General features: G+C 42.5%; 1 protein-coding gene across 8 annotated transcripts in view; it reads right to left on the minus strand.

The window, feature by feature from the left end:
* HOMER2 (homer scaffold protein 2) overlaps positions 1-14,243 on the minus strand; it is a 147,541-nt gene that overhangs the window by 23,518 nt on the left and 109,780 nt on the right. For 6 of the 8 annotated variants that reach the window (XR_008671716.2, XM_055362833.2, XM_055362834.2 and 3 more), the window contains exons 4-5: positions 5,854-5,946; positions 735-874 (exon numbers count right to left, since the gene is read on the minus strand). Coding sequence is in view for 7 of the 8 variants with exons in the window: in XM_055362833.2 (XP_055218808.2) it covers positions 735-874; positions 5,854-5,946 (233 nt within the window). In the remaining variant the exon portion in view is untranslated. The remainder of the gene's footprint in view (positions 1-734; positions 875-5,853; positions 5,947-14,243) is intronic. The other 2 variants (XM_004056676.5, XM_055362835.2) reach the window with 1 other exon arrangement.

Here is a 14,243-nt window from a genome sequence, read left to right on the forward strand (position 1 = left end):
TTCTTTTTTTTGAGACAAGAGTCTCACTCTGTCATCCAAGCTGGAGTGTGGTGGTGCAATCTCAGCTCACTGCAGCCTCTGCCACCTCCCAGGCTCAAGCAATCCTCCCAACTGAGCCACCAGAGTAGCTGGGACTACAGGTAAACACCACCATAGCTGGCTAGTTTTTAAAATATTTTTTCTAGAGACAGGATTTCATCTTGTTACCCAGGCTGGTCTCGAACTCCTAGGCTCAAGTGATCCGCCTGCCTTGGGCTTCCAAAATGTTGGGATTACAGGCAGGAGCCACCATGCCTGGCCAAGAGTCAATGTTATAGATAAATAAATGATAAATTTACCTCCTCAAAAACAAAACAAAGCACAAGCACAGGGGTGCATTCACACACACACACTTACCCTCTCTCCACACATGTACACTCACACAATCACACACACTCTGACACTACCACACTCATGCACATTTGCCCTCTCTCCACACATTTACATACTCACAGTCTCCCTCACACACACACACTCTCTATTTCCCACACACACACACAAATGGATGCTGATGTGGTTGGCCAGACCAGGGCCATGAAGCCAGCTGGCCTTCCTTTCACCAGGAGACAAGAGTGGATGCTCCAAGCAGGTCCCAGTTTTCTCTCCCAATTTCCTGAAACCCTGTCCAGCAAGAAAGGCTTCTAGGGAAGTGCTGAAGGTGGAAAAATAGGATCTGGACTTTAAAACAGCCTTACCTCTGCGTCAAGGCAATCTTCAGCTTGTCATTCTCAGACTTCAGGTGTGTGTTGGCTGGACCGGCGTGAGAGGCCTTTTCATCGTCCGTGCCATTGACACTGGATGCCTGAGTAGAAGACGGGGTTTCACGCCCAGATTCCTGGCCAAAGTGAATTATCTTCACACGTTATTGCTTATCTGCACATCGGCAGCAAGTTAGGCGTAATAAGAAACTTTACGAGTGTGGACGAACCAACTCATCCAACCAGAATGCAGCAAAGACTAACAAGTTTTTGTTTTTTTTTTAAACAAACAAACAAAAAAGAAAACAAAACCTAACAAAGACTATCATGACCAAAGAAAAAGGCACTGAAGAGACCATGTGGAGTTCATAAAGTCTGTGTGCTTTACTGACAAGGGAACACCTGGGCCAGTGCTCAGAGCCTTTTTACTTACGCCTTATGGAGAAACCCACCAAACTTGGGAGACCTGGTCTCCTGAAATACCACAGGGCAGAAGCCACAAGGGAGGAGGGACTCTTAGAAACAAGGAATGAAAAAGCACATATTAGAAAAGGAGACAACTTAAATATCTTGGGGCTATGGAGAGTTAGATCAACACCTTCATTAAAGAGACAAGAACCAGGTCCTGTTGTTTCCCGGCTCCCTTACTACTTAGTGCCGTTATGAATATGTTCAAGTGTTTTCTGTAAGTCATACCACGTAGAGGTGAAATCTCATCTGGCGCTAGATAAGACCTTAGAAAGATCTTATTTAGCCTCAAATAAGTACATGGGCAAAGGAAGAAACTAGAAGAGAATGGTGTATAAATCCAAGTTTCAATTTCTGAATTTCAAAAAAAACGCCATAAACAAAATGAGACAAAAACCCGGGGGGGTGGGGAGGGGATGGGAATATATGCAGTAGTACATATGAAAAACAAAATGTTGGCTGGGTGCAGTGGCTCACACCTGTAATCCCAGCACTTTGGGAGGCTGAGGCGGGCAGATCACCTGAGGCCAGGAGTTTGACACCAGCCTGGCCAACATAGTGAAACCGTGTCTCTACTAAAAATACAAACGTTAGCCAGGCGTGGTGGCATGCACCTGTAATCACAGCTGCTCGGGAGGCTGAGGCAGGACCCGGGAGGCGGAGGTTGCAGTGAACTGAGATCGTGCCACTGTACTCCAGCCTGGGCAACAAGAGGGAAACTCCATCTCAAAATTTAAAAAAAGGAAAAAAATATTAGTATCTTTCCTATATTGACAAGCTCTTAGAGTCCTCATCTTTTAGAGCTACATGCTGAAATATTTACGGATGAAATGAAACATCTGGCAGTTGCTTTAAAATTTGGGGGGTGGGTGGGAGGAAATGAGTAGGGTGCACAGATTAAACAATTGGTCATAATTTCCTAACTGTTAAAGCTGACCTATGGGTACAGGAAGGTCCATTATACAATTATGCCTAGATTTGCATATGTTCACATTTTTTTGTGTTTAAAAATAAAGCTCTTGAAAATCAATACCACAAAAGATGAACACCTTAACTTAAAAAGGGGTAGGTAATTGATATTCACAAAAGAAGAAAAGCATACAATCGATAAACATAAAAATATTTAATCTCACTAGTAAAGAAGTACAAAATGAAGGCCAGGTGTGGTGGCTCACACCTGTAATCCCAGCACTTTGGGAGGCCAAGGTAGGCAGATCACTTGAGGTCAAGAGTTCAAGACCTGCCTGGCCAATATGGTGAAACCCTGTCTCTACTAAAATTACAAAAATTAGCCAGACGTGGTGGCAGGCGCCTGTAATCCCAGCTAATGGGGAAGCTGAGGTAAGAGGATCCCTTGAACCTGGGTGGTAGAGGTTGCAGTGAGCCGAGATCACGCCACTGCACTCCAGCCTAGATGACACAGCGAGACTCTGTCTCAAAGATAGAAGATAGAAGATGAGAGAGAGAGAGGGAAAGAAAGAGAAAGAGAAAGGAAAGAAAGAAAAGAAAACAAAAGAAAAAAAAGAGAAGAGAAGAGAAAAGAAAAAGACTTTTCATCTGTCAAATTAACAAAGCTTTGCTGATGAGGGTGTGGGAAGAGAAAGCCTTATTCACTGCAGGTGGGAGTTAGAATGGTATATTTCTGCAGGCTAAGTTTGTGGTATGCATCACAAGCTTTAAGAACATCCATACCTTTAACCCAATATCTCCATTTCAAGAAGTTATGCAGAAACCACCAAATGCACAAAGACATACAAGAACACTCATCACAGTGTTATTTATATTAGTGAAATTTTAGAAATGCAGATGTCCCAAATTATAGGTTAACCAAATAAGCTGTGATACCAACACTAGAATGCTGTCCAGTCATTAAAACAGTTTTGAAAAGGAATAATCATGACGTAAAGTTAAAAGGTATAATATAAAATACATCCTGGAAAACTATGTTAGAAAGATACACACCAAAACACTAATAAAATATCTTCAAGTGGTGAGAAGGTAGATGATTTTTATTTCTTTCTTTATAGTATGGTATATTTTTCCTTTATACAATAAACATGTATTGCATTTATAGTCACAAAACAGCCCCACATTAAGTGTTTTTGTAATTAGGCTGCTTAAAAATCCAACTATTTTGAAAACTTAATCAAAGCGTTCATACTCTAAGAGATTCAGGAAACCAAGTAACTGTGTGATTACTAATTTTAAAAAACATACAAGGGCCGGGTGCAGTGGCTCACACCTGTAATCCCAGCACTATGGGAGGCCGAGGCAGGCAGATCGCCTGATATCAGAAGTTTGAGATCAGCCTGAGCCAACATGGTGAAACCCCATCTCTACTAAAAATACAAAAAAATTAGCCGGGTGTGGTGGCGCATGCTTGTAATCCCAGCTAGAGAGGCTGAGGCAGGAGAATCCCTTGAACTTGGGAGGCAGAGGTTGCAGTGAGTAGAGGTTGCAGCAAGCTGAGATCACGCCACTGCACTCCAGCCTGGGCAACGGATTGAATGTCTGCCTTAAAAACAAAAACAAAAATGAAAATAGTCTTTCTCTCTCTTTTTTTTTAATAGAGATGGGGTTTCGCCATATTCCCAGGCTGGTCTCGAACTCATGAGCTCAGGTGATCCACTGGCCTCGGCTTCCCAAAGTGCTGAGATTACAGGTGTGAGCCACTGTACCCAGCCTTAAAAAAATACATACAATAACCTCTATACCTGGGGAACTATCAGGAAGGATAAATACTGCTAAAGATTAGAAACAAAAAGTCATTCCTAAATAATACATATATGTTAAATAACATCTTATTAGGTATACATGTATTTTTAAGGTTTAAAATACTTAGCTTATGCCTGTAGTCCCAGCTACCTGGGAGGCCAAGGCAGGAGGACTACTCGAGCCCAGAGGCAGCACAGCAAGACCCCGTCTCAAATAAATAAACTTCTGAGAGGGGGTAAATATTAAAACAAAATCTTATCTGGAGAAATTCAGATATTAAACTTAAATATATCACTGTACTATGCGGTATTCTGAAAAAGATAGTATATTAGAAACTTTCTAGACCATGGACAATTTCAGATGCTGAATTTCATAGGTCCTCAGAGATTAATCAAGTAATTAGCATACAAAATTAATGGTATCACTTAATCATATTAAAGATTATTTAGAAAGATTCAGGAAAGTTCCTGTCTACCTGAAATCGAATTCACATGCATTTCCATAGGTCCATGTGGGCATATTTTATATGATGAGGCCAGAACAAGGTATTGGGAAGACAACTCAAGGTGGACATAGGTTCTGCCTTTGTGAAACATCCTGAGCCACACCAAATTTCCTGTCCCAAGGGTCGGCCACAGCGCTGACAAACCCAGGGTCCCTGTCAGCATTCTCTCCCCTCCTCTCTGAGCACCGACATATTGGGCATACTCCCTCCTGGGGCTCAGCGATGCTGGAATTTCTCCCGCCCTGTCTTCTTTGCTGGCTCCCATTTCATAACTGGGCCTATTTCCTAGGGCTCCAGCATCTGCCCTCCTCTCTCCACTGCTTCTTTGTGCACCCGAGGCTGCAGCTACTGCCCCTGTGAGGCTGATGGTCAAGTCTAGAGCATCGATCTTGACTGCTCAAGATGCCCAGGCCTCCTGGTTCTCTTCCTGCACCCTGTCCTCATTTGCAACCCCCTCCCCGGGCTTCCCTGGCCCAGCTACTCTCTCCTTCACAGCCCCTTCGACAATCTTTCTGCCCTCAGTCCCTCCCTGCCTGCCTTACCATCTGCAAGCAAGCCAACCCTCTCAGGTGAAATCCAAATCAACAGTCACAACACACTTCCAACGTCCACCAACTACTCAAGAATAATTAAACAAATAGCTAATAAATAATAAATTACCCAGTAATGAAGAATTCTAGGTCTTCACAGTATCTCCAAGCACATCCCCACGCCTCCCACCGCACACCTCAGCTGCCACCAGGCAGACTCCTGGCTATCTTGCTAGTATATCACACTTACTCCTGCCCCTAAGTCTTCTCTCCTGAAGTCTCCCTTTCCCTGGCTTTCTACATATAACCCTGTCACTAGGTCGACTTCCCCCACCACCACATATAGTAATCTAGACATCAGGAAAGTGGGTGTGTTGATTTCAGGTTAAAATAGGTCCTTTTCAGTCAATCATCACACTTTAGACAGACTACTGAATTCCTGGCCAAGCCAGATCTCCTCTGTTAAGACACAGCTGTTGGAATAACATCTTCCATCTGACCTCTGTTAAAACCAGAGATGAACACAAGGGCTGTCTGACATCAAGTCTCTCTCTTGTGGGCACAAGGTACCCTACACAGAAACTCACCTCCCAGCACAGCCAGGAGACATGCTGCCTCGCCTCTGGCATTTAAACACAGTGACCACAGAAGGTCTCTCCTGGGCCAGGATGTGTATTAACTCGAATCACATCAACCATTTTCTGTCAGAAATACAGTACCACATCCTAAAAAATTCAAGAGTCTCATAAAAACATGTCACTGTGATCAGGCTAATCGTTGAAAAAGCCTTCAAAATGACCTATTGTCAAAATTCCCTATTTCTGGCCAGAAGTGACAAGGAACAAAGAGTCCCTATCACCAACCCCACTGGGATTTACTTCATAGACTAATGTCTTACTTGGGAATGATTACTTGAGGTCTCGATTTTCTCCTGCGTCTTGTCTTTGGCTATCTTGGCAGCTTCTTTCACCTCCTGGAATTTCTCTGCAAACTGAACATGAAGAATAGTTATTAAGGCTTTTATTAACCTCACTCATGGCTGGTATTCAGAACCCACCTTTATTTATTTTGCATCCATTTTAGGCCCATACATTCTGTATAAATCCAGAAGAATTTTATTTGCTATTAAATGAATATAAGGATGTATATATTCCAGTAAACAGCACTGGGCAAGGTCAGTTCTGAACCCATATCTAAGCTACTGAAGCTAGTTTGATGATGATGTATTAAAAACAAACTAATACAAAAATGGCAAATGAAATTTGGCTATACCACAAAAGAAATCCACGGAAAACTTCATAATCCATACTGAAAAGATCCAAAACCTCTTAGTGTCATTTTTTTCTAGATGAATACTAAGTATTTAGGAGTGAAATGTCTTGATGCTTATAGTTTAAAGTACTTCAAAAACAATAAAAGAGATGAAGAAATGTGGTAAAATGTTAACTGTTAAATCTAGGTGATGTGTATATGGGTGTTCATTATACTATGCCCTCCACTTTTTATTAATATCTTAATAGTTCCATAATAAAACAATTCTTCAAGTCCTGGGACAATCATATCACCCATTAGCTTATTGCCACTGACAAGGTGGCCAATTTTAATTAGCAAATTCATTGTTTGAACAGAGAATAGCCTGTGATAATGCTGGTATTACAAAGTAAGAGCTAAATATGGTTGCAGACAAAACAAAAACTAGCAAGTTGCAAGGCTACCAACAATTCTGCAGGTTTTATTGAGAACTCATTTATTTCTGAGCACAGGCTATCCTCTGAGTATCTTCACAATGCCGACAACAGTGGTCTACTTTAGGAAACCTTGCCAGATAACAGATGTAGGTGAACCCAGTACCCTAGGGTAAGCAGTAAAGGTCAGTCTTTCTGTTCTGGCCTGTGTTGCAGGCCCTGTCAGTAAAGCCACAGCTGGGGAGGCTTCATATTTAACTATTGCAATGCTGGCAGAGGAAAATCACATTACCTGTTGCTTAAAACACGAGGTCCAGCAGGGATGCACAAAGCCTCCCTCACCTTTTCTTTTTGAGGACCTCTTAAGGAAAAACATCATTATCATGAACTCCTTTGTGGCAGGGTCCACATCTTTCCTCTCTGCACCCTCCTCCCACACCTGGCAGAAAGCAGGGACAGTACAAATAAGTTTGTTCAGTGAATGAACGAGTTTTAGGCTTGCACAGCCCTGTCCACTTTAGGAAAAAAAAATCATTTTTAAAGGCTTGGTTCTGGTCTTCAAAGGAGCTCCAAGTGTATCTAACAAAAAGATTTTGTTTACATTCAAACATGTGAGAATCAAAAAGAAAATTTCAGACAGTAAGCTTAAAATATAATGAGATAGGATAAGCCCTATGATATGGTTTGGCTGTGTCCCCAAGCTTTGGCAGGATCCCCATGCTGTGTGCAGTCTACAGACTTGGTGACCTGCATCCCAGCAGCTCCAGCTGTGACTAGGAGGGGCCAACGGACAGCTCGGGCCATGGCTTCAAAGGGTGCAAGCCCAAAGCCTTGGCAGCTTCCACTTGGTGTTGGGCCTGCAGGTACACAGAAGTCAAGAATTGAGGTTTGGGAACCTCTGCCTAGATTTCAGAGGATGTATGGAAACATCTGGATGTCCAGGCAAAAGTTTGCTGCAGGGGTGGGGCTCTCATGGAGAACTCTGCTAGGGCAGTGCAGAAGGGAAATGTGGGGTCGAAGTCTCCCACAGAGTCCCTACTGGGGCACTGTCTAGTGGAGCTGTGAGAAGAGGGCCACCATCCTCCAGACCCCAGAATGGTAGATCAACTGACAGTTTGCACCGTGTGCCTGGATAAAGCCACAGACATTCAATGCCGGCCCGTGAAAGCAGCCAGGAGGGAGCCTGTACCCTGCAAAGCCACAGGGGCAGAGCTGCCCAAGACCATGGGAGCCCACCTCTTGCATCAGTGTGACCTGGATGTGAGACATGGATTAAAAGGAGATCATTTTGCAACTTTAAGATTTGACTGCCCTGCTGGATTTTGGACTTGCATGGGGCCTGTAGCCCCTTTGTTTTGGTCAATTTCTCCCATTTGGAATAGGTGTATTTACCCAATGCCTCTACCCCCATTGTACCTAGGAAGTAACTTGTTTTTTGTTTTACTGGCTCATAGGCAGAAGGGACTTGCCTTGTCTCAGATGAGACCGGACTGTGGACTTTTGAGTTAATGCTGAAATGAGTTAAGACCTTGGGAGACTGTTGGGAAGGCATGACTGGTTTTGAAATGTGATGACATGAGATTTGGGAGGGGATGGAAAGATATGGTTTGGCTCTGTGTCCCCAACCAAATCTCATCTTGAATTGTAACTCCCACAATTCCCACATGTCATGGGAAGAACCTGGTGGGAGTAACTGAATCATCGGGGCGGGTCTCTCCTGTGCTGTTCTTATGATAGTGAATAAGTCTCAGGAGATCTGATGGTTTTAAAAATGAGAGTTTCCTCACATAAGCTCTTTTCTCTCATCTCCTGCCATGTGAGACATGCTCTTCACCTTCCGCCATGATTGTGAGGCCTTCCCAGCCACGTGGAACTGTAAGTCCAATAAGCCTGTTTCTTTTGTAAATTGCCCAGTCTTGAGTATATCTTCATCAGCAGCGTGAAAATGGACTAATATACCCTATCAGATACATTTTAAATAAATAATCATTTTTAAAGGTGTGGTATTAGTAGATGCATGATGGAACAGAACAAACAGGTGAGAAATGGGCCTCAACTTTTATATAAAATATTAGCTTATGACTAAGGGGGAAACAGAAATTAATGAGGAAGATTATTCAACATATAATTGAGATAACTTTAGTAAATTGAGAGAAATGAATTTAAATCCCACAAACCTGTAGCATGATAAATTACTGATGAGTTAAAGGGTCAAGAAAAAGAAAATCAAACTTTAAAAAATCAGGATGCTTCTGAAGGAAAAAAAATTCTGGATGCAAACAGAACTGAGCATGTATCAAGCTTCTGCTTGAGAGGTGGGTGGATAATTTTCTAAACTTGGAAGAAATTTCTTAAAACCCACAAAAGTGACAGACTTCACTACATAATAATTTAAAGCTTTTGAATATAAAAGGAAAAAAAAAACTAAACCAGAAGGGGAACAACAGCTTTGGGAAAATATCTATAGCTAAGCTAGTACAACAGAAAAAGGGCTATTTTCTTTAGTATGGCAAGAGTTTGTACAAACTGAAAAGTATGAAAAGCCCAGTAAATAAATGGCAAAATTCAGGAATAAAAAATGCAATAACAACTTATAGAAAACACCATTCAGCCTTGTTGGAAATGTAAATCAAAATAACGAGGTACCATTGTTTGCCTGTGAAATGAGCAAACACTAAAGACAATTAGATTCCCTGTGCTGGCAAGATATTTCTGGTAGTGTTGTGTATTGGTGCAGCCCCACTGAGAAACTATTTGGAAATATGTCTTGTTAGTGAAAAAAACATTCATACCTACTGACCCAGTGATACTGCTTCTGGGAAACCATTCTGCCAAAATAATTGAGAATATGGGGGGGGAAAGGCCCTCAATACCAAGATGTTAATTCCAGCATTGTCTACAAATATGGAACACTGGAAACAACCCAGTGGGCCCTAGGAGAATGATAGAGAGAAACTTCCTCTCAAAGCCTCCAACTAGCAGAAGAAAACTGCCAGTCATGAGAGCCGCCTAGTAATTGTCCTTTGGTGAAAAATCGCCTCCCTCCAAGTCTTGCATTTTCTAATATTTCCCCCTTATTCTTAAAAATATATATATATATGCTTGTAAATTTGGAAAATACAATTTAGAAAAAAATATTTTTTTTCATATGATTGTTGGCTGCATGTATGTCTTCTTTTGAAAAGTGTCTGTTCATGTCCTTTGCCCACTTTTTAATGGTTTTTATATTGTTGTTGTTGTAAATTTAAGTTCCTTATAGATGCTGGATATTAGACCTGTGCCAGATGCACAGTTTGCAAAAATGTTCTCCCATTCTGTAGGTTGTCTGTTTATTCTTTTGATAGTCTCTTTTGCTGTACAGAAGCTCTTTAGGTTAATTAGATCCCATTTGTCACTTATAAGTAGGAGCTAAATGATGAGAACACATGGACATATAGAGAACAACAACACACACAGAAGCCTATTGGAGGGTGGAGGGTAGGAGGAGGGAGACGATCTGGAAAAATATATATTTTTTAACTTTTAAGTTACATAAGTTATATATATCACATATATATATATATATATATTTTTTTTTTTTTTTTTTTTTTTTTTTCCCCTTTTGAGACTGAATCTTGCTGTATCTCCCAGGCTGGAGTGCAGTGGTACGATCTCGGCTCACTGCAACGTCCACCTCCCGGGCTCAGGTGATTCTCCTGCCTCAGCCTCCTACTGAGTAGCTGGGATTACAGGCATACGTCACCACGCCCGGCTAATTTTGTATTTTTAGTAGAGACGGGGCTTCATCATGTTGGCCAGGCTAGTCTCAAACTCCTGACCTCAGGTGATTCGCCTGTCTCGGCCTCCCAAAGTGCTAGGATTAGAGGCATGAGCCACGGCACCCAGCTATATATATATATATTTAGACCTACAGTCCCATTGATGTAGGAGGCAGGACTCAACTCTGGACTAGACGGAAGACGGGTTAATGGGCTCACCAGAGCCATGACAGTTTACTCATTCCCTGGCAATGACCTAGAAGTTACCACACTTTTTTTGGAAATGTTTGAATAACCTGCCCCTTAATTTGCATGTAATTAAAAGTAGGTATAAATGCGACCACAGAACTGCCGCATAGCTGCTCCTCTCGACACACTGCCTACAGGGTAGCCCTGCTCTGCAGGAGCAGCCACAGAGCTGTAACACTGCCACCTCAATAAAGCTGTTTTCTTCTACCACCAACTCACCCCACAATTCCCTCCCAGGCAAAGCCAAGAACCTTCCCAGGTAGAGCCCCAATTTATGAGCTCCCCTGCCCTGCAACACCATCATCCAAGATAAGAACAAACCACATAATCTTCTGATATTTTTCTGCCTCTATATATGCATTCATTACCTACATTTCTTTTAAAATAGATTATATATCTCATTTTATGGCCTCTTTTGAAATAAACAATATGATATTAATACTTCCATGCAATTATATGATTTTCTACTAAACATCTTTTTTTTTTTTTTTGAGACAGAGTCTCACTCTGTCACCCAGGCTGGAGTGCAGTGGCGTGATCTTGCTCACTGCAACCTCTGCCTCCCGGGTTCAAGTGATTATCCTGTTGCAGCCTCCCAAGTAGCTGGGATTACAGGCGCCTGCCACCACACCTGGCTAATTTTTGTATTTTTAGAGGAGACAGGGTTTCACAATGTTGGCCAGGCTGGTCTCGAACTCTTGACCTCAGGTGATCCACCCGCCTGGGTCTCCCAAAATGCTTGGATTACAGGCGTGAGCCATCACGCCCAGCCTCTATTACACATCTTGATCGCTACATATTACCCTGAAGGATACACTGCAGTTTAACCAATTTCCTACTAGTGGATGTTAGGGCTTTTAAATTTTTTTTGTGTTATAAATGATGCTGCAATCTTTGTACTGATATCCTTATACTCAGTTACAATTGTTTCCTTAGAATAGATTCTTGTCAATGAAACCCATGGATCAAAGGATATTCAAATTGCAAAGGTTTCCGAAATGTATTGCAAAATTCTCACATCTTCATTAAGGTCATTTTTTGGTACTTATTAAAATTGTGGTAATAATTTTAAACAAAATCATTATCATGATAGAAAATGAAACCATTACTGTTTCATTTCGTTTGTGGCTTCTTTTGGCCTTAGCCATTGAAGACCTGAGGTAAACACTACTGTTTGTTTATTCAAAATCTGTTTCTTTTCCCGCAGCTTAACAGAGTCTCAAGTTTTTCTGGAGCAGGAAATTTCCTAGGTGCTAGAGAATGAAAGCTAGTCTAAGCCAATCACGGAAATCCGTTTCCCTGGTTTTTGGTGGGGTAGGGGAATGGGCTAGGGACCCAGCATTGATAATGGGGCCCCAGAAGTCTGCCAGGGGGGTTGCTGTGGTACCAGCCTCTTCCTCCTCCCTCTCGCCAAGAATGCAGGTGTGATGGGTAGAGCTTTAGAAGCCATCTTATCACCACAAAGGAAAGGCCGATAAAAGAAAAAAGAAACAAATGAAATCCATGCAGATCGTCAGACCCAACATCATGGAGCCACTGTACTAGCCACCACCTGCCTCAGGACTTCTTCATATTAGAGGAAATTATCCCATGTATTTAAGCACAGTGATTAGGTTACCTGTTACTTGCAGCCAAAAGCTTTCTACCTAAAACATGTCAAAATAATTATTAATATCCTCCATTTTAAACATTAGCTGTTAAATCAGGACCCAGAAAGGGAGGAGATAAAACAATGTTCTTACGATACTGAGTGAATAAAGTGACTACATGGAGACAAATTTGAATTACAGATGAAATCACTGAAGTGGGTCAAAAGCAAATGCCATGCACGTATCGGGGTTTGGCCAGATCAACCACGGTGCGCTGGCAACACCATCCTGGGTCGCTCCCCATTAAGGGCAGAATATGTTTCCTTCTGCCTGTAATGAATAAGATGGAACCAAACTTAGAACAGTGACAACTCGAGGTCAAATGCCAGAAAGAAACTAAACTTTAACCACTGGCTCATTCTTATATTTGTTCCTCCTTCTGTCTCCTTTCATAAGCTCTTCCTTTTATCAGCACAAGCAAGTGCCTTTTCAATTTCCTTCAGTAGGCTGGGGTTTTATGTCCTCTCCAGTGGGTGGACAGACGAGTCCCAGTTTACTTCTGAGAAAACACAGCTTCTACTATTTTTGGACAGCCTATCTAAAGAGCAGGAAATTGCCCTGTAATAATACTTTTTGGACCGTGGTTGGGAAATAGTCCTTATAATGGAGCAGTTAAGACCAAGGCATCTATTTTCTTTCTGGGGGGTAGAGAGGGAAGTATGTATAAAGTGTTCTTAGATGAAAATGTCCACACTGGTGTTCCTTTCTCTAGCTTAGTTATAGTGCTTGATTACCATTTCCCTACAGGGCTGTGGGTGGTTGCTCTGGGAAGTCAGGAATACTCAGCCTGGCTGTCCCCTCAGCACACGCCTTGGGAGCCCTGGAGGCCAAGTTCCTCTGTGCTAGCTAACTGTCACTTGTTGAGACGGCCAGACTCACTTCATGATAATTTATCAGCGTGTGGTTAATCATTTCCTTCAGAGAGCAGGGGAAGAAGTTGATTTGAAACATTTGGACAAAGGGGTTATCTGAGGGCTTCTCTGACAAGTCTTTGTGACGATGGAGGTTGTGGGCACCGAGCAGAACTCCAGCACTGCACCAGAGGCTGAGTGGCTTGGCAGGATGGTGTACTCCTCCCTAATGATAGGACATTTTCTTCTGTCTGGGAAAAATTAGAGGTGGCCATCCCTGGAAGCCAGCACAGCTCAAGGTCTCTTCAGTTCTCAGAGAGGCACAGAGCATTTAACTTGGACAATGTGTTCTGGTTTTCGTGGGGAGTTCTTGCTGTCGATTGTTTTCATAGAAACCTTCCCCCTTTCTACCTAGCTGCTTGGGTTCCTTTAAAGTTTGAAGAAATTGTTCCAGGCAGCTGTGAGTGATTCTCTCAAACCATCCTTGGCTTCGGGGAAGAACTTCCAGCCCTGGGAGGGAACATGAGCACATGACCAGGATGGGCCTGCCAGGGATCACGTCTTGGACAGAAGCTCCCAAGCCTATTTGCCTGGATATGAGGCAGGTGTGGGAAGGGGCCACTCGGCTGAGGGGAAGGGAGTTCCCAACACACCCTTCCTCACCAAGGACCACTTCAGGAGGGAAAGACATACACCCCTATTACCCCCTCAGACAGAGGTTCCAGCTAATTATTCTTTCAGCAAGTCACCATCACATTTGCTTCTGCATTAAACAAATTCTCTCTGCTCCTCACAGCACCTGTTCCTGTTCCTCTTCCCCATTTCAGAAAACGGCCTCACCACCCTCCATCCCTCATCACCCCAGAATCTCTTCTTCCTCTTCTATTCACCCCAGTTTTGCCAATATTTGTGCCTTGGTATTTTTAAAATTTCTCCAACTCTTAACCCTTCATCAGTTCTACCCTGGACTAAAACAATCTAATCTGACTTGCTGCCAGAAAAAATTCTACCTAAAATGCAAATCTGAGCATTTTCCTTCTGGTCTTAAAATCCTTCTCAGGCCATAGGACAAAGTCCAGAAGCTCTGGCATGACCA

Source organism: Gorilla gorilla, chromosome 16 (assembly GCF_029281585.2).
Source record: "Gorilla gorilla gorilla isolate KB3781 chromosome 16, NHGRI_mGorGor1-v2.1_pri, whole genome shotgun sequence".
Lineage (NCBI taxonomy): Eukaryota > Metazoa > Chordata > Mammalia > Primates > Hominidae > Gorilla > Gorilla gorilla.